The 26,004-nt window shown below is 44.8% G+C and overlaps 1 protein-coding gene across 2 annotated transcripts in view; it reads left to right on the top strand.

The window, feature by feature from the left end:
• chst15 (carbohydrate sulfotransferase 15) overlaps positions 1-26,004 on the top strand; it is a 32,905-nt gene that overhangs the window by 3,960 nt on the left and 2,941 nt on the right. The window contains exons 2-6 of one of the 2 annotated variants that reach the window (XM_030078519.1): positions 15,263-15,851; positions 17,180-17,519; positions 21,619-21,762; positions 24,323-24,479; positions 25,263-25,419. In XM_030078519.1, coding sequence (XP_029934379.1) covers positions 15,411-15,851; positions 17,180-17,519; positions 21,619-21,762; positions 24,323-24,479; positions 25,263-25,419 — 1,239 coding nt within the window. In that variant the 5' untranslated portion in view covers positions 15,263-15,410. Of the gene's footprint in view, positions 1-15,076; positions 15,852-17,179; positions 17,520-21,618; positions 21,763-24,322; positions 24,480-25,262; positions 25,420-26,004 lie in introns of those variants that run through there. The other variant, XM_030078520.1, reaches the window with a different exon arrangement.

Below are 26,004 nucleotides of genomic sequence, written 5' to 3'. Positions count from 1 at the left end.
GGCAGACTCCTGCAGGGCAAACAGACCATCAGGTTCCAAACCCGTGTGGAAGCAGGCGACAATCAGTCATCACAGTGTCAGCTTGCTGTCTTTCAAGAACGATGTCATCTTTGTCACTGGACTGCTACTGTATCTGAAGCTCACACAGATTGTGTGAAAAATGGTTTAAAACTAGGACTAGGCAATATGAACATAAATATCATGAATACTATGATAATGAAATTCTGACAATATTGTAGGTACGACTATTGGTGCTTTCCTAAGACACTCGTACATATGAGATTTTTGATAAATCATTTGTAATGTAGATATGATAACCACACAGGTAAATGCAAATCATAGAACAGCTAGATCAATCTAATAAGTTCAGAAAATTGCATCCCTTTACTATAATGCAGAAAAAAATGACACATATGCTACATCACAGTATTCCCAGACAATATCTTGTCTCATAACGCAATATTGCTGATATAATATCGACATATTGCCCAGCCTCATTTACAACCTGCTTGAAAATTTAAGAATTGTGCAACAATTTACTTTCATAACTTTGGTGGCTAAAATAACTTCCTATTTCAAATTGTACTTGAATGCATGAAGCCTGTTTTGTACTTTGGCAATTTTGGGTTAAATTTTTAAATTCAGCTTTAATGAGTTTGACATATCCATAGTCACAATGTTATCCTCCAATGCTTTATCAGATACGATCCTCTACATCCTTAATTCACGCTAGGGAACGTACAGTATCTCACTGGAATGCAGATGGTGCTTGCATCCACATCAACAAGACAGAGATGCTGAGTGTCAGATGCTCTTTTTATTTTGTGTCTCTATTCAAAAGTAATGTCCTAGGCTATTCAGCAGCCTATCAAAACACGTCAGGTTTAAACACGCCGTCTTTAGCATCAAGCCTGTCACCACCAACCCTTTGTTTCATAAATGTTTCATAGACTGCTTTCTCTGCGAGCTGCTTTGTGTGCTTCCATCTGTGTGACAGCAGGCTCCGGCTTCAGAGTAAATGATCAGTAGTGGAGATGCTATCCGGCTGCACTGAAGTGTAGGAGTTGGACTTTGACTGTGAGCAAAATAATTGTGCATGTGAGAGCTCGGTGATGGATGGGTCCCCCAATGAAGTTGCGTTATGTATTCCTGATGAGAGCGGTGGATCACTGGGCAGAATTTATGTAGCTGTGGAGGAGCGAGCACTTCAGAAGATGCTGTCTGTCTGAAGCAGCAGTCCAAGGCTATTTGTCAGCTTGACTGATGAGCTTCCAGTGATTAAGCTAACATGCTGACAGACATTAATCTGCTTTATCTTGTGAATGGCTTGAATGGAAGCCTTTTTCTCCGGCGTTATTGGCTCTAGTAAACAAAAGGAAGCGTGACAGCATCCTTGCAGCCCTCATTCTCTCTCCTGCATCAGTCAATCTTGTCACAGGCTCGTAAGGACAAAAATGTTATTGAGCCGTTTTATAAGCCATGCTGTCATTACAAACGGTGCTTGAGGTGTCAAGCATGCGCGCGGGAACTACTTTTTGCCAGGGGGTGCTGCGTATGGGGTGGGTGGGTGGGGAGGGGGGTGCACCTGCGCGCGCACACACACACAGGCTCCCTTTCTGAAACGTTAACGTTAGCTCCAGCTGTAGTGTCCCCCGAAAAATGGTCAAAAAGAGGCGCTTCGTAACACAGAGAAGGCGACTTTATGAAGGAGAAAGTGAACGTTATGTCAAAAAAACATACTCATACGTATCTTTGCGCATTTTTAAGTGGTTATACGGAAATGCGGGACCTTTTCTAGTGGGTATACGCCGTATACCTGCGTATCACGTAGACTACACCACTGATTTGGAGGCTAAACTTTCAGTGACAGACAACCAGCTGTGCGAGCGCAGCGCAAACAAGTGAGAGAGAGTTGCAGCAGTATCCCGCTGTGCTGGCAGACTCAGCAGCAGGGACGGTTTCTGCTATGGGCAGTGCAACTGCCCAAGGCGCAATCTACTTGGGGGCGCACGAGAAAAAAAAATCACTAGTTTTCTAGACTACCGTATTGACCCGCACATGCCGCGGCACCATCAGTCGGCATCAGGCGAGCCCGCCGCGGCATCATCCGGCACCGCGCCCACCCGGTCAGGTCTGCCGGATCTGACAGGTGAGCTGCCTCATGCTGGCCGGTGCCGCGGCCGGCTCGCCTGATACCGACTGATGGTGCCGCCTGATGTGTCTCGGTGTGATTGCCCCTCTGCACGCGTTTTACATGTTTTTCGTTTTCCTTGCATTAGGTGCAGTAGATTAATACACGTTTTACTTTCTCCCCCTGTCCACACCTTAAGTGACTGCCACAATCAAGTCATTTTCAAAAGAAAATGACTTTGAAATGTGGTAAAATTAATTTGACATTTATTCCACCCCTCCTCAGCAGGGGGTGCTGCAGCACCCTCAGCACCACCCTTCCCGCGCCCTTGGTGTCAAGTCAACCGTACATGCTTACAGTGCCTGTTTTTGTATTACAACATGATTCAATATGTGTAAGGTGGTCATCATGCTGGGAGATTGAGGTGGAAGTGCTGAGTAAGACGGTGGTTCTGGCAACCCCCGACTCGCTGCACACCACTGCCAAGTTCTGGGTCATTGCTTGTATTAATGATGCATGAGAAAATAAACCGGCTTTTATTTTCCTCACCATCTGTACCCAGTTGTACCATATAGATGGAATCTGGCAAACGAGAACACTTTTCCCGCAGCTCGGAGTTAGATTTATGCCACTGTTTGACATGGTGCAATAGTTGTGGCCTTCCCGTTAAATATCGCTAATGGGCCGCTTTTTCAGTGGTCAGCACTGGTTGTCAAAAGCTGTTGACTCTTTAGTGCGCTCTGCACCATTAACATGAAAAATGCACAATGCTGCCCCTTATCAGACTCAGCTAAAAAAGGGGGGCATGAATATTTTTAGGCTCCGATTGTTGCGCGTTGTTCAAATTGCATCTGTGAGCATACTCAGGTTTCTGTTTTTACACACATAATGTTTAAAACCTATATTTGCTCAGCCTCTGGGTCGCGGATGCTTTCATGTAGTGCCATGGAATCCCTTAGGTTAGCAGAAAGACCCAGTATTAATGGGTGTGCGGGACTCCAGGCTGAAGTATCTGTCTTCCAGATGTCAGTCTAATGGGCCTCAACACAGACCTGTGGGGACCTCGGCGATGCACAGCACTGGGGAGAGATACGCTCATTTTCCAATTACCCTCCGGCTACTCCTTTAAATGAGAAGCTGCAAAACCTTTCAATATCACCGTCATTTTTCACTTCACTGTTTTTTCTGAATGACTGACATGGCCCTGTGATTGCTCCTGATCCGTCCACACAGCTGACCGCCGTCTCCGTCTGTCGAGTGCAATTTGTATTTAGCCCATCTTCCGTGTAATGCAACTGAACGTGCGGGTTTAAATCGTGATTGCCCCAATAAGAACACTCAGCAGCCCGGGGCGTATTTAACCCAAATAGCAGGCGATGTCTCCACGTGGTATTCTTTCATAGCTCACACCAGTAAACAAAAGCCTAGTGTACACTTGCCAACCACCCGTACATCTGTCTGGGGTCAAAGGTCAGCATTGAGTTCCGTTTACCAGACAAACTTGAAATATCCAGTTGAGGTGTCAGACTCCCCTGTAGGGCTGTTTACATTTTTCTGTGTTTTTGGCAGTTTGGAGAAACACTCCAAAGCAGCCCAGGTCACTTTGAGAGTGCAAAGGAATTTGTACAAATGCTATTTTCATTACTGCAGCTATCATTTTGTGGGATTATCCCTGCCAAGTTAATTTGGGTCTGGAATTTTATATCTGTGCAGCCAGCCGTTGCCAGTTTGAACCTTGGAGAACCAGTGAAGGGCAGTAGCCGACACTGTGGATTTTACACTTTGCAAGATGGATGTGCTGTTGTAGTCATAACACCCCCCCCCCCCCCCCCCCCCCCCCACCACCACCACCACCACCACACACACACACACACACACACCCCACACCCCACCTCCCAGCTCTACCCCACCTCTCCTCCATTTGTCACGACTTGGCCAAGCAGATACAGCTGTGATTAAATTGCCTTTGCTACAATCTACCTCCAGAGCATACTGAACAGGACGGATGTGTTATTGTGATTTATGCTCAACTACGCACTCAAATTACAGCGTAAGTGATCCTCCTGCGTGAGAGGTGGAACATATTGGCAGCCTTAAATGAGATGCCAAAAACTAAGATACAGTTGTAATTAATCCCTCATATTAAGGGGAGACCTCTTAATGCTCACCCTTAACTTTGAGAATTAACCTGCCATTCTGTTAAGCCTGAAGAATTAGTCCAGGGTTTCGTTATTGTAGGGTCACAGGTGTGATGTAGCAGGGAAAGGATAAAGTACAGCTTCGTATAAGTTTAAAAAAATCCACAGGCCAAGTTATTGTTATGCGTGCACTGGGATGCCCTGCTGGTGCCTCTCCGAAGTCTGTTTGCATATCGGCCTCATTCCTAAGACGCGGCGCAGTAAGTCAGCCGTCTCGGTAATGCATTTTGTTAATTCACACGTTTTCTTGGCAGTCATAGGCCAGCACTCCTCAATCCGTGCGCATATCCCTATCTGGCAGGAGCTTCTGTGCAAGCTACAGATGAAGCTCTTACTTCTCGCTGCAGGCTGGATGCAACGGCGCAGGGCGGCTCTGCGTTTCCCGGAGAACCTCAGAAAACAGAGAATAAGAGACGCAACAGGAAACTCCTCTGAAAACATCACAGTCCGTAGTGCTTTTTTCCCCTCACCATAACACACAGTCGCAGATGGAAAAAGCGTAGTCTTTAATAACTAGGCCTTTGGCTGACTTTCCCCAAGATTCAGGAAGTGGGGATGGTGCCGCGCTGGGCTTCAACAGCATCCAAGTGTCTGCGGAGTTAAAAAAGCCGAATTTCTGTGATTGTGCCTAGTTACTCCTGGAACTGTCGGAGCTGAGGGATTTGAGAGAGATCATGGTTTGTTTTTTTGGGAGATGTTCAAGTTTCCTCCCAACTTAAGTGATTTCGAGAGTGAAAGTCTGATAAATAAATAAGTTTACTTGATGGAAGCTGAAAAAAAAATAATAATAAAGCTGAAAGCTGGGGATTCAATTAACTGGAAAGGAAGTTTTGTTCAAGCCTCATTTGAGTCAACAAATGAGCTCCTCTTACTCTTCCTCGCTGGCCAATCCTCAATAATTTGCACCACGCAGCAGCTCTGCTAACCTCTTCCCTATTACAGAGCACTCCAGCAGCGCTTCTCTGTGTGCCATCGCCACCTCCGTCTCCCCGGTGGGCATCTACCAGCTGAAGGTTGTGGTTGCACAGTGCAATGCGAGACGAAATCCGAGCACAGCCTACATGACAAATTCCAAGCATCTCATTCGGTCTGTCTGTTGTGAATATCATTATCACCCCCTACAAGTCAAATTACAAATTCATCACACAGCCATTCTGAAGCTTTATGCAAAATTAGCAGCACGTTAACCCCAAGCGCTGTGTTGCACTCGCTCACTGTTTGCATCTTAAAGTGCTGCATTCACAGAGGTGCTGACTTGTAATTTAAAATTCAGTGTTTTTATTTATTTATTTGCTTACTTTTTTTTTTTACTATCCACAGTGTAGTGGAGTTGACTGCTAACAAGCTGTGGTGTTTTGCACATTCGGCTTGCAGCTGAGGCTTAAGAACAAAGGATTTAAAACAAGTCAATTTGGTTTAATTGAGCTAGCTGGAGTCGCTCAAAAGTTGCACACCAGTCAGGATAATTTGGTCACTGCTGGGCGGAAACCCCTTCAAACTCATAACAAGCTCCAAGCTGTTTGTCTTAGCGGCTCAAAATTAGGTTTTCATCTCACCAACAGTGGTTCATTAGTGTAAATCATTCAAAATGTTCCCGGTGTAATTTGGAGTTTCTCCCAGGATCAGTTTGTACACGTGTTTCATGTCACTTCACGTTTGGCGCTCACTGTTTACGCCTCGCGATCGGCACAGCGAGTTGTAACCGCTTGTTGGACATGTCGAATGCAAAAAGTAAACATCCAGGGCGCTTTGATCCACATGTTTTCCTGCCTTTTTTTGGGGTTCTCATGGCCAAGAAGAATGTTTACCAAGAGAAAAAAATATTGTGCAGATGCGTCATAAAAGGGAAATTTTATTGAAGGGCTTAACTGCAGCGGTTGACCAACCTGATATGCAGCGTGACTCCAAAATACAGAGTAGTGTTTGCAGATGTGTCAGAAAAAAATATGGAGGGCGTCAGTGGGCGAGAACACGTAACTGGACAATATAGTCTAAAAAAAAAACCTTTGCTTTCAGCACAGATTCTACACTAAACAAACAAGTCTTAACCGATTCTTTCTACACTCTTTCCTCCCTTCCCTCTATTCCCGTTTATCCCCCAAATCTTGACTGAGCTGGTCTGGGCCGGAGCCACTCCTGGTGCACTGTGGGTTCAGAGACATTCCACTGGAAACAGTAAACATTCCCATTGGATTAATTACCAACTGCTTTCCCCCAGGTCTGTCAACATGGAAGATTAACAGTAGATTGAACTTCGGTCAAAATGTAAGGAGCATGCCCGTCAAATCCAATGAGGAGTGTTAGGAAATAAGTAGGAACAGGTGTTGGGAGGTGGATATTGAATGAAAAAGGTCAGATGAGGGAATGTCTGTCTGTTTGGCTGCGCTGAAAGCTTGCTTTTGCTTCATTCCTGTTTTCGCAATCAAACAAAGTGACATCTCGGTCAGGTTTATTTAACTGGGATATTTTAAATTCGCTGCACTTTTTGGTTGCACTGTTTCCAGAGGTGGAAGTAACTGACTACATCTACTCACATTACTGTAAGTGAGTATATTTTACTTTTACGTTACGTTTTTGCTTGAGTTTTGTCCTTCACTACATTTTAAATCAGATCCATTACAGAGAACAGATGATCAGTGACAGAAACGTTTCACAATAAAAGCTCAGTCAGGAAATACAAAAAGAGGAATCTGCTTTTGCGTTATTGGTTCTACTTTTTGTCATTTCCAAATTTCACAATAAAAGCTGCACCATGAAGAACTGCAGATAGACCATGGGAGCGAGGACCATTTAGATTCAACTGGCAAAAAATGTGGAATAACTGTGTTCTCTCCTCCTTTTCTAACTGCATGGAAAAGATCCCAGCTAACACAGTTACTGTTTGGAAAAAGGAGCTCAGTCACTTTTACTGCCAGGACATTTGAAATGAGACACTTTGGACTTTTACTGCAGGAGATTTTTACAGCACAACATCTCCTTTTACTGCAGTAAAATGTCAGCAAAGTGACAGTACTTCTCCTTCTACTGCAGTAAAACATCAGCAAAGTAAGAGTACTTCTACTTGAGTAGCAGTTTGTAGTGCTCTCTCCACCCCTGACTGTTTCCTGAATGCCTCTGTTTTTCATCCATTTTCTAGGAGAGCAGATCTGACTTACAAAAGCTGCCTGATGTAATTGTTGCAGGTTGCCTCGTCAGTCGCCGCCCACATTGTTGGCGATGCAGCGCCGCTAAGAGTTGGACCTTAAGGGGATGAGAAACTGATTGGCACGTACTTCACAAATCCCAGTAAGACTCCATCCTCCCACACAGCGCCGAGTGTCCATGAATCGGGATCCCACTTTTTGCCCACTTCATAGTCACTTAGCGCTCTGCATTTACGCACGATCATATTTGAGGCATTTCAGTTTCTTTCACAAGTCATTCCTCTGCCAGTCAGCCTTCATTATCTCCGTCTCTGCTCCGTCTCTCTTGCAACTCTTTTGCTTTTAACCCACATCTGATTTGTGAACGAGACGGATAAATAATACACAAATAGAGAATTTGAATGAAAAAGAGACAACAACATCTGACCACTGATAATAGAATATTAGATGGCAGGAAAAATGGAACAGCAGAATGAAAGTGACTAGAAAATATCACTGCAAAAAACAAAAAAAAAATCTTCTTAGCAGGGGAAAAATATGGAAATATACGCGAGGATTTCTCCAGAATTATTTGAATTCACCGGGGTATAAATTTTTCTAAAGTTAGATAATAAGTTACAGACACATCACATCTAAGTTCATCCTAATAAATTATTCATGGGAAGCTGTTGTGCGAACACAGCACTGTTTTGCATATGCCCCTCAAACTTGAAGCTCCTCTTCATTCACTCCAGCTTGCTTGATTGTTTATTGTGTTGAAGATGCAGCTCTCCAAACACAGTTTTCATCATCTATAATTAGATGTGAAGTGGGCTACCTTCCAAGATCAGACAAATGTGATTTGGATACCTTCAGATGACCTTCCCCCACTCCTTCCATCTTATCTTTAAATAATCATTTTCACTCCCAATCTGGCCTCGTTGTGTGCGCCTTGTTTACCGTCCGCGACTTGCCAAGCTATCCACAACATATCCATTACCGCAATCAATAATTTAAATTGTCGCCGCTGTTTTTCTGCACTTTTTTATGGTGCCATTATACGTACTTATCCACCTTAGATGAAGCCCTGGCTTAGGGAGCCTGCCAACCAAATTATAATAATGAATAAAAGATAGGATGGAGGAAAGTGCTGAACTGGGACTCCACATTTGATCCCAGCCTAGAGGCGGTTATGAATCCAGGGCAGAGGCCACGTTCCCGCCGCCCTCCGCTGCCATGGAAGTGTCTGAGCGCGGCGTTAGATAATTTGCCCCGGCTGTTCCTCGCCGGGGTCAAGGTCGGGCTCCTCCTGATCTCCACGGGGGCCACCGACTGACTTCCTGGAGATTAGATTCTGATCTTTGGGCAATAGCTTGTGTGATCCGGGGGAGCGTGATGGATGACTTCTGCCTGGGTGAAACAAAGAATAAATCCACTCCGAGCCACAATGGATATCGATCCTGTCCGTCTTGCTTGTGTTACATGGATATGATTTACATGATTGGACTTGGACCTGAGGGAGAGCTCTGTGTGTTTGTGTGTGTTGCGTGGGGGTGGGGCGGATAGGAAGTGACAGGTTTGATGGGTCATAGGGGTCCTGCCTGCTCAATTAGCAGCAAGCTTTGTGGTACAGTGTAAAGACACAGCCCACTGCAATCCCATTTCTGGATGTTTATCTGGTAAATTCACGCCATTGCAAGGATTAATTTCATGCCTCAGTAGCAGTCTTTGGTTCTCCCTTCAGGGTATATTTACTGCTTCCAGTGATGCTCATTCCATTTGATTCCCTTTATTTTAATTACACGGCCTGATGTGCCTCAGTTTGTGGACAATGTCCCTTTAAGATGCTCCTGGCAATTTACGTTGGTCCTTAAATTGGAGGAGGCAGCAACGCTGGGGAGCATCAGCGTCTTCACCGGCTATTCATCACCAGCCTCATTCAACCAATTGCCGGCTTTGTTCGGTGTCACATGTCGGGCACCGTCTCACAGCTGTACCACCCTCGCAGTGGCCTCACGCTGAACTTTAATCATTGTGAGTGGCTTAAGTGGAAAAGCTTTTTTTTCCGGGCCAACACAGTGATGATGCCCTGTGTTCTGACCGCTGCTGTCACGCTCTCCCGTCGGACAGCGCTTCCTGTGTTTTTGGTGGACTTGAACCAAAATCCACTTCCTTTCCCTGGAAATGTCAATAGGGCTGCGTATAGTGAGGATGTGCAGATGGGTTCAGAAATGCTTGTTTACAGCCCCTCAGCCACTGTTGGATGTTAAACTCCACTCATTAGCCTCTACCATAGAAAAAGACATAACTGTAAAAGTGTCTGAGTCTGCAGGCAGTATAATATTCTGCTTACTGTCTGAACTGTGCCATTAGCTGTGTTCTCCTGCCTTCGTTTCTGACTTATTTGTTTTGGAAGATCTGTGAGTGGTCCTTTAGGGGAAGCGCCTCGATAATGCTGTGTGCACAGGCTTGTTTTTGAATGACAAAATATTTGTGCAGAATGACAGAGGATGGTTTAAAGCAATCTGTCTGTAGCAGTATGGAGAGTAGGTCGAGAGTACTCTTGGCAGCTGCACACAAGGACTCTGTGGACAGAATGTGCTATTCTATTTTCGAGGTCTCCCAAGTCCCTTTGACGCAGAATTTCAGTCCACTCTATCATTTCGTGCTCATTTTTTTTCCGTGTTCCTCCACACCTCAGATGGAGATGGCAAGTCAACACAGATCCATCGGTAGGTCAGCTCCATGGTTTCAAAGGCAAACCACCAGCAACAGTTTAGTGTTGTTTATGTAGCAAGCATTCCACTTGTCTCCCTCTAAAGCTTTTTTTCACTCCTCGCCAAAGATAACAAGGGTCCACAGAGAAAGTCCAGGTTTCTCTTTGGACCGGAGATGCAACACTGCCTTTTACATTCCTGCAGAACAAATGGGATTACCTTTTCAGAAGTCACACTCTGCCCCATGACAATCACAAGCACACACTACTTGAATTGCTTTGTCTCGTTCATCTGTCAGTATTACATAACCTGCACGGTGGCTTATAATGTCTGCAGTGTTTGTACTGCATACCGTACTCCTAGAGGATAAAAGCCTAGTACTAATATGGTTATTCCTCTCCGTCAGTCGACATCTTGATCTGCTACTTTTATCATCCAGATTTCTGTGATTTACCACAAGATAATAAGCTGCGGTGTCCAGCCGTCAAAACCTCTTTGAGGTCTTAAACATTTTTCATTGTCTGTTCATAGTAATATGGATTAGGGCTTTGCTTGAGCTTACTCGCGCCAAGCAAAACCTCATATAACATTCCAGCACGTCTCAGTCCCTAACACAACCTCTAATCTGCCTGTTGCGCCTGCAGATAAGTGAAGCAGAAGCTGTCACACACTGTAAACAGAGCTGAATAATAAAAGATGCTGTGGCATTTGGGGAGACCTCCTTGTCTGGTCCTCTCAGGACAGACACATCCTCTGAGACAAATTGTCTTAGAGAGAGTTTTCATGAGTTTTAACAGCCGTTTTCAAACTGAAAACAAGCAGGAAACTTGGATTCCCGCTGTAAATGGGTTAGTGTTATGCCCAACAGAAGAAAAGGTCTTTTAATCTTCCCCAGCAGTTGTAGACAATGACAACAGCACAGCGACGCCTATAAGGACCGGGTTAGATATTTTAACAATTTTCTGTGATACTGAGTGTTCCCTCTAGCCTTAGAGAGCTGCTGCTTTGCTTTGAATAAAAACAAAAAAGGGCATTTCGGGGGCCCATCAGCGGCTCATGCAATTAATTTTCTTCATTGGAAAATGCCAGAGTGCCTAGGAACTAGGACAGCGTGCTCTCCACTTCCCAGACTGCTGCTCCAGCCAGGTGTAATGATCATTCAGCATTGTGGTTTGAGGGATGATTGTGAGGCGTTTTGCCATTCCTATTGTCAGAGAGCATTTGCTGTGCAATGCATATTATGACACAATTTCATGGATGATGTAGGAAAAATAGGAATTTATTCTTACGCTGCGACTAATGGCTTTTCTGTGTTTGTGCCACCACTTTTGTCTTAACAATCACTGCCAAAGTCACAGCAAATTTTAATTTTCACAGCATTCTAAATAAGGGAAAAGCTGGAATACAATCAGTTTTTATTATGCTTTGCCACGACAGATGGCTAAATAGCAGTTAGCAACAATAAATTGGATGGGTGCTTTTATTAAATAAAAATGAGGAGAATCTATCCATTTGCAGCAGAGCAAGGCGTTGCAATTTTTGGGACAAATAACAAGATGTCTGCATTGACAATGAGAGACGCAATGAAAATAATTTGTGAAGTCAAGAAAAGGTACACAAGAAAACGACAATTAGCTCCCAGCGATTGGGATTGGTTCTTACCAGGCCTTTTCCACAAGCGAGATGGACAGCTAGTAGGGCAGAGGAAGGCAGACTTTACGCAAATCTGCCTGATTGCCTCTCTTCCCTGATCTGCGTCTGAATGACAGGGTAGACAGCATGGAGAGGTCTCTCTATAATGAGTTATTAAGGCCATGGCAATCCATTTGCACCACCCGGGGAGGGACGCCTCAGCACAGCATGCACGCCATTGCCGTTGACGTGAGTGTCTCTGAAGTTATTTATAATCATATGGATATCAATATAAATATGAGTTTTCTGTGTGGTCAAGGTTTTTGATCTTGCCAGGGAGATGACAGATGTGCAACATTTTGACTTCCAGCCCTAATTTATCAGGCTCCCCTCGGTGAGTGATGTTTAATTTCTCTTAGCAGCAGCAGCAGCCGTGAGAGGCAGTAATTCATGCCGGAGGTGCAGAGATAAATGTCGATGAATATCGCTCTCGAGTGAGGGATACGCTCCTATCCGCAGCCCTTTGTCACCGGGCTGAGGGGTTTGGCTGATGCTACCTTGTGTCCTCTTTGTCCACTGTCCTCCAGCCTTATTTCACCATGTTTGATGGACAGAAGAAACATATGTTCTGTATGAATAGCAGAAATCCATCAAGCTGCCAGTCCCCGGCTCCTACACCTACCTGACCAATGGATTTAGATGTGGATTCCCCTAAAACATATCCTCCCTCTTTTCCTCTGTCCTTCTGTCTCCATTTCTCTCACTCTTTCTCTTTCTGTCTCTCCATTTCTAATCCTGGTGTCCTCGTCTTCCTTCCCTCTATCTTAAATAGCCTCGAGCACAAGCACCCCATTGACTCGAGCCTTGATGAAGGACACAGACAGTCAATAAGTGCTGATGGCACGACTACAGATGAGTGCATGCTCATCACTAGCACTGCGAGCTGTGGGCTTGTTACCAAAGTGCAATCGTGGAAATGTCAGCCCACTGTGAGTGCTTTGATTACATAGTGTGGCGCCCGTCTCTGTGACAGAGCCGAGCATGGCAGAGGTAACCTGTGTTTGTTTTGTATTTCATTTAATTTCTGTAGGAAAGATGTGTCTGAGGCTCTCTGTGGCTTACATTTACTTTGGGAAAGGTTAAAAAAAAAAAACTGTTAAAACGTGGCCTCACACCTTCACACACTATCAAAATAATTGGCGATGCATGAACTCCACTTGTTTCTGTGAGCTTTTTAGGTGAAACAGACACAGATATGGCATGTGCAAAGTGGAAAACTTTAATTTCACTAGCCACCATAATTTAAAATCCATTACTCTCAGTCGGGTTCTTTTTTTTCGGAATGTGATAATAATAATCCTGCAGAAAGAGATGGGCTCATTTTTAGGCTAAAAGGGAAAACATAATTATATCTGACTGTGGTTTCAGTTCAGCGCAGCAGGTTCTTGCAGTGAGGCCTCCATTCTTTCCTGTCCTGTTTTTTTTTTTTTTTTTTTTTTTTTTTCGACTGACTGAAGTTTAAGTCAGGCAAACTTTTTGAGGGTTGGAAATCAGTCTCTTTTCGGAGTGCAGCTCATTATCTCCGCGCCTGTCACCGGGAGAGACCGGGGACTGTTGCCGTGGGGTGAGGCTGAGGGCCCAGCTGGAGGTAAATGACATTACTTGTGCAGGGAGGCAGCCGCTCTCCAGCCGTCCTCTTATCAGCTCTCCCTCAAGCTGGAAGAATACAGGGGTGGGAGGGATGCGGGTGTTGGGGTTGGACAGTATCAGCAGTCGTGAGGAGGAGCGATGACTCACTCCCTGTGCTGCCCTTATCTTATGGTGCATGTGGGGCGGACCAGATTGCAGGTATAACACATGATGTACGCGCACGTTACCAGAGTCTTCAGTCTTACACCCCCTGAACATCACACTCATCCCCTGGAAAGTGTCCTAGACCCTTGGCTCAGTTTGCTTTTCGTCATTATGCCGTATTGCATTCACAGGGATAACACTGGCCGAGCTCCAGGTACAAAGAAAGCCTCAAGGATAAACTAGACATTGCAGCTGTAGGAGCATTATCATTAAAGATACCCAGTTCTTTCTGCCTTTAGACACTGGCCCTCCTTTTATCTGTGGGTGACTGTTGATCCATGTGACTTCACAGTGAGAATACTATTTTCTGATAATATAATCCCTTCTCCGGTCCAGACCGGGTATCTCTCATATTCCTGTCTCTCGCCGGGAGATGCAGACTGACACGCAGCTTCGTAGTTTCTAAGCTGAATGCGTCCCCCTTCCTTATCACTCCCTCCATATTGTGGCTTCTGCTGCACAGTGGCTGGGAGGTTGGACCGTGGTGGAGTGTCACTGTGTGGTAATCACAGATTAAAACAGGAAGTGTGAGAGGAAGTCAGCAAAGAAAATGAGTTATAGGTCGGTTCTTGGTCAACTTCATAATCATCTTAGACAGCGCGTTACGTCTTGTATTACACTCATAAGTGAGTAACTAGTGAGTCGGCTATTAGGCAACTAACGTAGCAATCAGCTTTCGCAATACTTAGTAAATGTCACCATATTCTGACATTTAATTTACTACTGTCACCATGCTGACATCCTCTTCACTGTGATTTAAGGCTTGTCTTCAGTTATGCATTCCTCCAAGGTATTTTATATCTTATTGTATTTTTTTTTATTGCAGTTTAGTTGGATTTATGCAAGGTTATTAAGGCTACAGTATAACCTTAATAAATTCATCATGACTTACTAGTTACAGTTATTCAAAGCAGTTACCCACAGCTTTCTTTGTTTGTTTCTCCCATCAGTTTATTTTTTTCTTTGTATAGCCTGAGATTATATTGCAGGCATAACTCCTAAAGCAAAAAGGAAAGGTTGAAGTAGTGCCCCCCTGCAGCTATATAATCATTTGAGTGCTCACACGAGGCAGCGTCTACTATATTTTGACAAGCCAAAGGCGCAGTGTCATTAGGATTTCCTGCAAATAATGGATATAATTGTACACTCTAAGAATAACACACTGTTGAGGTATAAAATCCGCTTCCATAGGAGCGGAAATTAATAGAAATTCAACCAGTGGTGTCAATGTCTGGCTCTGGTAGCGTCCTGTTTCCCAAACAGAGCAGATACATAAATGCAATTCAGCAGTTGAAGAGGATGTGACTAACATTATGTGCAAAGCCACACTCCCTTGCCGCAATATTGCATCAATTAAACCTCTGGGGACTTTGACGCCTCTTTGAACTATGATAAGTGTGACTCAGAGAACATGTGTATTCATTCTTGGTGGTGACAGCTCTAAAGCCACTGCTAGACAGTGGGTGGGAACAAAGGATTATTTCAAGTATTTTGAAGGTTTTGGAAGGCAGCACATCAGCTCGGTGTGAACAAGAAAACAGCTGCCAACGCTGACAGCTGGTAATCTATCTCTTATTTTAGTTGTTTTATTTTCCTTTGTCTTACTAGGGAGACATCAGCGGGTGAGGTGGGCTGCTCTTAGGAACCCATCATGGACGACGGCCCTCGGCCATTCCTCCGACTCTCAAACTCCTGTCTTGCTGGCTCCTCGCCCACATCGCCGCCCTGTGTGTGAGCTGTTGACACCTGGGACGCCATGACCCAGATGGACTACAAATACACCCTGCTGGGCTCCTCAGTGGAGGACTACCGGAAGAGGCCGCTTCTGCTGCAGGTGGACGACACACCCATGAACCTGTTCGCTGTCCTGGAGGTGAAGCGGGAGCTGCCAAGGCGCTGGAGCACCCTGAGCTGCTTCCGCAAGGTCAAGCTGTACAGCTTTCTGTTCGGCCTGGCCGTCATGTTCCTCATCATGGCCTCATACATTCTGACGGGGGACAAGAAGGGCCTCCTCCTCACCCCGTCCCCTTACCACTTCAGCAACCTGGTCAGCCCCGGGCCCTTTCCCTTCAACCTCTCCTCGGCCAAGGACTATGCCCACATCAAACTGGTGGTCAAGACCATCACATCCAAGGTGGAGTTTAGCAGCAGCAGGCAGCTCCCAGAACTCAAGGCGCTGATCAACAGTGAGCCACATGTGAGTAGAAAAGCACAAATCTGCCTTATCTGCCCTTCGTTCTGCTAAATAGGAATTTGGAGCATTCAGGAGTTGTAAAATTATTTCAGAAAGTAGACTTTTTAATCTAATCTACTGGGGTTATGAATACCTGAGTATTGCATACTATAAAGGTTATCTTTAGAGTTTAATTATAATACAAATGTGGTCTGGCATGATATTGATCAGCATTTTAATTGACAGTCTCAGCTGTGCCTTGAAAAATAATTAAATGAGAACTGTGAAAGGGTGATTCAAATCAGCGTTTGTGCCTACAGGTTGTCGACACCAGGCTCAATACAACTGTTTCGATAAAATTCCCCACTGGTTGCAGTTCCTAATTTTATTTATAAAGTGATAAAGCAGGGCTGGAAACCTCGTGTAACGCTTCATGTTATTACCAGATAATTGCGTATGTGTGTGCTTAATTTGTCTGGCCTCTGAGTTCCATGAGGGATTTAATGCTCAAAGTCATTCCCCAGTCTTTCCACAGATTGGCCCTATGACTTCCTCGCCGTGCCCGTCTTACCTCAAAGCCTGCTTCAATTAATTGCTAATCCTAATGATAATGGCTTGTGCCAGAGCTATTTGCAACACACCTAATTTCTTATTGAATGAACTAATGAATAGGGGAATGTGGCGGTGGGACAATCAATACCACATCTCCTCATAGATCCGGCATTAATTGTCCTTAAACCGGCTCTGTCTCATCGGCAGTGAGTGAGTCATGGTTTAACATGGACCCTTGTGGTATTTGATCAGCTAAAAACAGAGTTTGAAATGTGAGGGGGCTACGGATAGAGAATGTGTCAGGAATGTGTTGCCTTACCTCCAGACCTGCAGATGAATCAGCCTCACTCCTCCAGGCAGGCTGAGTGTGTACTTCTGTTTGTGTGTGTGTGTGTGTGTGTGTGTGTGTGCATGCATGCTTTGGCGTGTGTGTCTGTGTGTCTTTTTAGCCAAGTTAAGTTTGCATCTCCAGACGCTGAATCCTCCTGCACAAACTTGTCGTGAACACACTCCCGGAGCCCACACAGATGGTGTTTGCCTACACCTGACACAACAGACTCCCATACACAATAGTGTATCAAACTTAGTTTAAACAAACTTGTTCCCGACACTGTAGCTTATCTGAGAGATGACTAGAACGTATTTATCTTTCATCACGCAGCATAAGCAACGAAAGGCTCAAGGGTTTACTGCCGGCTCTGAATGCAGTTTCTCAGAAATGTTTTTCATTTATTTCTGGAAACTAACGTGACTCAGCGGCTTTTGCAGTTTTAACCGGCCTTGTTTCTTTGATTTTGCAGATGTTTTCCGTTATCCCCCGCAAATTCCTGCCTGGTGTCAAGAACCCATGCTGGTATGAGGAGTACACTGGGAATATCACTTCGGACCCTTACAGGACGAACTTGTACGCGCGCTACTCCAGGCGCTTCCGGACCGTGTTTGAGTACCTGAGGAACACTTTCCGGGAACACTTGTTACACCGCGACAGCAAACTGTACCGCATGCGGTGCCTGCCTTACTTCTATATCATTGGCCAGCCAAAGTGTGGCACCACGGACCTGTACGACAGGCTGAGGCTGCATCCCGATGTCAGGTTCACCACTTTCAAAGAGCCACACTGGTGGACCCGCAAGAGGTTTGGTGAGTTAAGAAAACTGTTGACAGTAGACTCTCACAGGTGGAGGGTCCAAGGCCAGTGTGAGGATAATGAGAGCCCAAGAGCATAAAAAGCCTGAAATGGGACCCTCTACACATCACACCTCAGTGGGTTGCATTAAAAAAAAAAAAGCTTTCAGTGACCATCCATTACTGTCCAAAAACTCTGAGTTCACAGCTCATAAACATTCAAAATGATCCTTACATGTGCTTACAGGTATGTTACAGTGTGCTAGAAAGGAAAACTCTTTAACTGTAGAGTAACCACAATGTGAAAGGGTCCCAGCATCATTAAATAGCTCCTATGCTCCTACTGTGATCATAAAACTTATTTTCTCATTTTTCAGGGGCATGACAAATACCCTTTTTTCACATTTATTGAAGAACAACCCTAGGACCTCAACTTTGTCATTAGTTCACCATAAAATAGGAAATCGGACTGGCTGGATGTTACCTTTAAGCTGACTATATGTGAGCCATGAATATGTCAAGAATAAGTATCTCTGATGCAGTTTGAACCCCCGATGCAATTAAGTGACAATTCAATATTCATGGCCCATCCTATTGCTGTGCATGAGAATAAACCTAAAGTGTTCATTTTCTACCTGAGAGTTGTTAGGTCCAAATTTACAGCTGTGGTGGGGCCTTTACAATATTTAAAGCTGCCTCAGTTCACCATTTCGAATGCTAATCTTCTCAATCTAATCTTTTTGTTTTCCCTCCGCGTGGCTTTATGCTGTCATTAGCCCTTTTAGCAGCGCGAGGCCCCCGTCTTGATGCGTGGAAAGTCGGCCTCATGCGGCGACGCTGCTCGTTAACGGCTCAACAAGGCCTATCGCACACGTGCAGAACGACGCACCACCATCATCACTGACAGGCTGTTGCTGCCGTGGTGAAAGCCACTTGAAAAGGACACATGACTCCTCCAGTGTTTGAAGCCTTTTCATATGTGCGCATTGAATCCACACGTGCGGGGTGCACTGTTTCCTGTTGTAGGATTGCTCTTCTTCAGTGTAACGCTTCAGATAAATCTCCTACGCATGCTTTGCTCATCATTCAGCGCCTTGTTCGGGCCCGGAGTTTGCAGCTTTTCAATTTCTTTTTCCTCTTTGTGAACCATGAATTTTACACTCATTTGAAAGAGGAACAGAGCAATCTCGAATTCATTGCAACAGATAGCACATTGTTTCATTTTGTGAATGCACATTTACATATTTTAGCTTAAAGGGAATATTTCAAGATGAGTTTTTTCCTCTTCCTGTTGAAAATCCTAGGAGCTCGGTTGGTAGCTTTACCTCCTGCAAACCACTGGCTTGTTTCAAATGAGAGTTTCCAGAGGCGCACAGCTTACTGCCAGTCTCCTTACTTACATAGTTGGCTTTCATGGAGTTTGAGCAGGCAGTAGTTTTTCATTCGCTCACACTGAGAGATAAACCCCCCCAAACTGTGCATTGAGAGGTAAAAGTCAGCACATACACATACACACACACACACACAGCAGACCTTTTGATGGCGAGGTTCTGCTGGCTTCTGGGTCTTGTTAATGTGTGGATGCTCTCATGTGTTTCTCTCTCCATGTGCATCTGTGATGTTGAAAGGCGTGTGGCCACCGCAGATGGGACTAAAAAGTCAAAATGTGTGAGACCCCATTTGCCCAGAGTGAACTTGAAAACCTCACCCAACCCCTCACTTACATGCAGATGCTGCAGTGCGTTGCTTTGGGGACCTTTTCTAATTACACACTAAAAAAGCATGTGAAAGGCTGTTTTTTTTTGCACAAGATCTGAATGCCACTTAGATTGTATTGTACCAAGTTGAGTTCATAATCAGACATTTCAGATTAGCCTACATTAGACGTATTGTGTAATGAACTATTTTTTTTTCACATTTTTTTTGTTTTCTTTTAAATCTGAAAGAGTCATTTAAGTTCATGAATAATAGACAGTCCTCCAGTGTTGCAAGAGGTCAGCACCAGTGTGTGTATGCTTGTCAGTGTGTGTGTAGCACTCACTGCTGTAGGGAGAAGCGTGTGTAAAGCGAGGACAAATGCGAACCCCCGTCTTCAAACTGCAGGGCACTGATCTGCCTCTCAACTGATGGCTCTGTTCAAAGTCATCTGTGATTACCAAGCTGAAAGCAGATTAGATAATGGCTTTATGCCGAGTTCAAAGACACTCCCCCGAAGCCAACGTACATATGTAGATAATCCTATAATTCTCCTTTAAGAAAAGAAACTGCAATATCCCATCACTGCAGTATGAGGACTCAATTTTCATGGTGATTTCAAAGTGTGGACAAGTGCTATTCTCCTGCTCCGAAAAAGGGCCAAACTTACATCTTGTTTTGCCCGGAGCTATTAATCTTAAAATATTTAATGACTTGAATAATTTCATCCAAGGTTTTTTCCGTGTTGTACTTTTGCGGGTGCCACAAGTTAGGCCACATCTTCGGAACATTTCTTCCAAAATTTCTCACCACAAACATAAGAGGAGGCTTAATTGTCCCAGCCGCAGCGATCCTTTTGAAGTTTATCCAATTGCCGACTACGCTGTTAATCTTATTATTCTTACGCTCACAAAAGCGAATTGGTTGATTGATCACATTGTGCTTTGGCGCTTGTTTTGCTGCGCTGTGATAGCAACAGTTTAAACTGATAATTATTTGAACTTTGGTCAAACTTCTGGATGTGGATTGGCTGTTTGGCTTAATTTGCCTTCCCTCTGTTGTGCTTGTGTTTTCTGAAGCTTGTGATGTTGCAGTCACAGCAGCTGTATCCCAAGGACATAGGCTCCTCCACTCAGGACTCACTTACTGCACTCCTCATTCCCCCATCCTTTCATCTTCGCTGTCGCTCTCTGTCTCTCATCCCCTTCTAGTGTTGCATTTAGGGCTCTGCGCGGATAATCAGCACTTTTCTCTTTACACATCCTCTGAGAACACTCTGCATTTAAATGCTCTTGTTTGGTATTTATTTATTTCATTCCCCGTGAGACTGCATTCAGCCTCTGCAGTGAAAGAGCGATCTGACGCGATCCTCGCCGCATGACTTTCTCAGAGGAACAGTGTGAATCTTAAGCTGACGTGCCTGCCATCAAAAAATATCTATTTAGCCTGTCAAGACGCACACATCAGGCTATTTGGAAATGCAGTTTCATTTTGTGGCACTTAAGACATAACAAAAACCACAGTGGGGGGGGGGGGGGGGGGGGGGGGATAAATACATGAAGCAAGACACACAAATGACACATATCACATCCCACATCAGTGTGATATCTCTGGCGGGATGCAGCTTAACAACGCAGGCGGGGGATCTGGAGAGTTTACAAGAGTTTTCTAATCATGTTTTCCTGCTCGCTAGAGAAAAGGCAGTTTACTGCAACACCTTAAAAGCATCAGTGGAAATAATGGACACTTGAGCTTTGCCTCATTATCCTATTCCGCACAGATACTTTTCGAGGGCCTCACTGAATCTCTGAATCCACAATTGCCTTGTAAATTGTAATTATACTGTAGACCATAGCAGCTCAGATGGAAAACACATTCACCAGTTGCGCATTTAAAGCATTAACTTGACATTGCCTCTTAATTGGAAAAATTGAAAGCTGAGCTAGGACAGCGGGGTCTATTGCACCATGTTGCAATTGGATTTTATTAGGTCATCGTACAGTATGTCACACCCTATCGGTGTCTTTTACAGAGGAGACCCATGGACGGGTGGGGCTAAGCAGAATTGAAAACAGGAAAAAACTCTTGAGAGAGTCACATCCCGTGCTTTTAGTTCCCCACCCAAACCAGATATTTTAAGACTGAATGTGAACCAAGATATCTAGCTCCTGCTTTCATTAGCCATGCCAACCATAAAGGAATATTCCAATGTTTTGGGTGGAATAGCCTTTTTCCGACGTACCCAGGCTCTCCACAGAATGTCCACTAACTTTGTGAACAATGGAAGATGTGATAACTTTGTCAAACGAACAGACATAAATAGACACCAGTCGTGATACTAGGGGAGACGGCTGTGCCCTGCCAGCTGTTTCTACTATAAATACACATACATCCTCGTCTTCTTTGTGTCCTCCGCCAGGTATCATCCGTCTAAGTGAGGGCTTCCATGACCGCTATCCTGTGGAGGACTACCTGGATTTGTTTGACCTGGCAGCTTACCAGATCCAGGACTACTTGAGGGCAAACGCCAGCGGAGCCCCCAGCCAACACAACATCATCATAGGTAAGAAGAACGATGCGGTTTTATTTTTATCAACCATATTTTCCTATTATCATCCTATTTTTTGTATTTTATTTATTTTATTTGTTTCATGAGATTTTAGAGAAGTAGAGGAGCACAAGCAAAGTTTGTATTTGCACTGATGTCAATCCAATAACATTACAGAGCGTAGTGGAACTATTTCAAGTTTCCGCTTATCATTGCAACCAATACTTGATGTTCTCTGATATGGGATGTGGTTTCTGTCACTCTTTTTTTGGAGTTCATCTGAAACAAATACCTCATAGAAAGGCCGCTTGTGAAAGTGCAGTTTTCCTATTGCCAGTGCATTCTCCTCAAGCTGAATTTGAACCGAAGGGGCTTTATTTGAAATCAAAGTTAAAGGTTAAATTCAACCATAATCACATTCAGCTTCACGCTATGGATATTTGTAGTCATTCATTCAAGAAATTGGTTTTGTAATTTAACAGTTCAGTAGGATGACAAATTGAAATATACGCATTTCATATACAAGCTGCTGGCGCTTATCTCTTTCCATATATTTAGCAGAGGGTACATTTAAAATGTAAGATCATCACCTAAAGTAAACACTGCAACAAGCAAAGCCACTCATTTCTGTTGTAGAATCATTATGTACAGTCAATAATTGGTAGGTAAGACACAAGAGAGAGAAAACATGGAATTTTGCCGACGATGTAATGAACAAGTTGTGTGCAAACATGAATTATGGTTTGTAGCTTTGGGAGCGTGTTGCACGTTGTGGCCTGTGAAACACGGCCTTACATCTCGCTCATCAGATCCAACCGAACAGCTTCAGCTGCACGACCGTTTCCTGTGCAGTCCGAGCTGAGCCTTCCTGTTTTTGTTGCAGCGTGTGTGCGTCACATCATAAGAGAGGGCAGCCTCGGCTCGCTCTGTCCTCACTGCATCGTGTTAACTCGGGTCATGTATCAGATCACTCGCTGTGATCTGCGTTTTGCAGCGTGGACATGGCAGTGGACTGACAGAGCGCTGTGCCCTCATCAGGCTGAAGCCAACAGCTTCTGGCTCAGGGTGACCCGACACTTGTCTGGAACTTCACTTGTAATCTTGCTTTCAGCGTTACAGAGCTGCTATTAAGCCAGCAGGTACTGGCTGAAGCACAGAGCTGCTTAGTGCCGGCCACAGTCACTTTAGCTGGTGATGATGATTTTTAACAGAAGCGGTGACTCAGCCTTAAAGAGAGGCTCTAACAGCCTAATAATACTGGACTTCACTCTACTTCACTTAAACGCTTCGCCGCAGTGCATGGCATAGAATGCAATCATTGTTTTTCTGTGTCAGGATGGCAATAATATCCGCGACAGGGTGGAGAAGTCTTACAAACTTCCTTCCTCGATCTCCATATCCTGCTCCGAGACCCTCTCCCTCCATCTGTCTCTGTCTTTTCCCAACGTCCAAGCGCGATCTTAAAGAACTGCCCGGCTGGAAAGAAAAACTGATTTAAATTTGCAACAATAGCCTTTTCACACTGGACTGAGTTGGTGCATTGAGCGCAGCTTAGCATGCCGCCCTGTTTTGTTTCCCTCTTTAAATAAATAATCCGTGAGAGGGGGAGTGTGCCAAAGCCCCGCTCAGTATTCACAGCATGCCCTGGGAGAGCCCAGCAAGGTGCAGGCCTATGGCCAGGATCTTGGGCTTTTGACTCCCTTCAACCCCCGGCCAAAACCAAACCACTGTGAAACACCAGAGGCACGCCGGCCTGGCTCCACCTTTTGTTTGCCCTATAACAGCCACTCCCCATGGGGCAAAATAAGTCCTTTTAATGGACACAGAGACCTTTAAATAGACTTGATCACAGACTAGAGCGGGGACCCGAGGAAGACTAATTGTAATAGACTAAGAGATGCGATGTGGATCATTGTAGGCATAACAGCATTAGCAGTGATCCTGTTTCACTCTCGCTGTTGTCATGACAGAAAATAGGTCCTGGCTGTGATCCCTCTCTCAAAAGGAAGCCAAGGCAGATAAGACTTGTGTTGCATTTCCTCCATATACATCACATCTCCGCCTCAGAGATAAGAGGATAATGCAGGCAGAGACAGCCTAATGAATCCTGGATATCATTTCTCATAGCTCATTCTACAGAAAAGTTCTGTGTCTCGAATCGTTTGAGAAATGACCTCCTCTGACTCATTATGAGCTAAAGTATTGTCATGGTGAGAATTGCAGTTATTCCACAATTTTGATCTCAGCTGGGAGATTTTTTTTCCCCCCTGTGTTTGCTTTGGAATCTTTTATCCCATTGATTTGTTGCGTTTGTCCACCCGCCATGCTTGTTTTTCTTGTTTTTACACAGCATGTCTGTGATTTCCCGTCGACATTCCGAACAGAATATTATAAAAACAAGTTGAAACGAACGGCCATATACTCAGCAAATCAAGTTGGGTGTGACAGCATTTTGTGTGCAAGCGATAAAACGTGCCTGTTTGTGTACGTCTGATTGCCTGATTGTAATTATGTGATGGTATGTCTGCATGTGCTTGAACTGGTGTGTGTGTGTGTGTGTGTGTGTGTTTTCCAGGAGAAGCGAGCGCATCCACCATGTGGGACAACAATGCCTGGGTGTATTTCTATGACAACACAACAGAGGGGGAGCCTCCCTTCCTCATCCAGGACTTTGTCCACGCCTTGCAGCCTGATGCCCGCTTCATCGTCATGCTCAGGGACCCGGTGGAGAGGTGCGAACTCTCACCCCTCCACTGCTTCTCCTTCTGTTTGCGCTCCAAAAAGACAGTAGTGACGCAGATGCAGCCTTGACATGATGCTGTCCCCTAAACACCACCTTCATGCCTCAGTTATGGCCGTTGATGCCGCACTCAGAGAGCTAAGTTCCCTGATTATGGCAGACAAAGACCTGTTGTTACTGCAGATTTGTTGTCTTTACTCCGTCTGGCTGTCGCATAAGTTTCATAATGATGCCTCATCACAGGCTGCTGAACGCCGGAGAGACACTCCCTTTAAACTGGGATTAGTTGATGCTGTTAACGTTGATTTTTACTTCAGAGGATGTCTCAACACGCTCACTCTAATTGCTTTTGTCTGTCAAATCACAGCCTATGCAACCTTTCCCTAAAGGAATTCCCGAGGAAATGAATTGCATGCTCAATTAGATTAACCATGCCATTTTTGTTATGTGAGACTTGTTTACAAACTTGGCATCTCTTTAGCACAGACGCCATCAAATGTCTGAATCTGAATGAAGTGCAATGAAATGTTCCAGGATTCTTTTTGTCGCGATCAGATAAAATAGTTTGTTTTATGCTCCTTGTTGCACTGGAGAGGTGGGGCTTGCTGCATCATGAGAATAGTCATCAGTGTCATGAAAAGTTAGCTCTTAATGCATCCTCTTCAAACCCCACTAATCTGGTACTCCATGCAAGTTAAAACAAAGCAAAAATATCTGCATACAGCTGCTACCAGTCACACTAATCACTTGCCTTGTGATTTTTTTTGTCTTGCAGGCTCTATTCCGACTACCTTTACTTTGGTATTGCCAATAAGTCTGCAGAGGACTTCCATGAGAAAGTGTCGGAGTCTCTGCAGTTATTTGAGGGGTGCCTTATGGAGTACACAATGCGCTCCTGTGTGTACAACACCACTCTCAACAATGCCATGCCAGTGAGTTTGCCTCCCACTTCATTTTGCCTCCCAGCCCTGCACAGAGCTGTCATTTACCAAGCAGTGCATTAGCTGTTGAAAAGAGGAGAGGAAAGGATGGACAAAGACAGGAGAGAAATCGAGAGTTCATTAGCGCTTGATAAAACCTGAGAGGGTGTACTACTGTATGAGAGGAGCTGACAACACCCATAAAGCATAGAGCAAAGCAGCATAGCCTGCTCTATCTGCACTGTGTGCTTTAGACTGCTGCCTATGTTCATTTTTACTCACAACACACACCAGCTCTCAGTGTCAGCCAGTGCAGGGTCCCAGTGCTTGGGCCCCCAGCCAGCTTTTCCCATAGTGCCCTGGGGCAGGCTGGCTGAAAGGGGGGAGGAGGAGAGAGGCCCGTCCTCTTCTGACTCCCCCTCCAGGCTGCCTTCTATTCAAAGGTCCCCCTCTCATCTGCCCCTCTCCAACTGTACACGAGGAGCTTTATGGCCCCTTCGGGAGCACGCTCATTCTCTCTCACTGGCCTAATTGTCCGTCCACTAATATCTCCTCCAAGTCATTAGACCGTACGAGATGCATTATGGCTGTCCATGC

Source organism: Myripristis murdjan, chromosome 19 (genome assembly GCF_902150065.1).
Source record: "Myripristis murdjan chromosome 19, fMyrMur1.1, whole genome shotgun sequence".
NCBI classification, from domain to species: Eukaryota; Metazoa; Chordata; class Actinopteri; order Holocentriformes; family Holocentridae; genus Myripristis; species Myripristis murdjan.
This window is presented reverse-complemented; position numbering and strand designations above follow the sequence as displayed.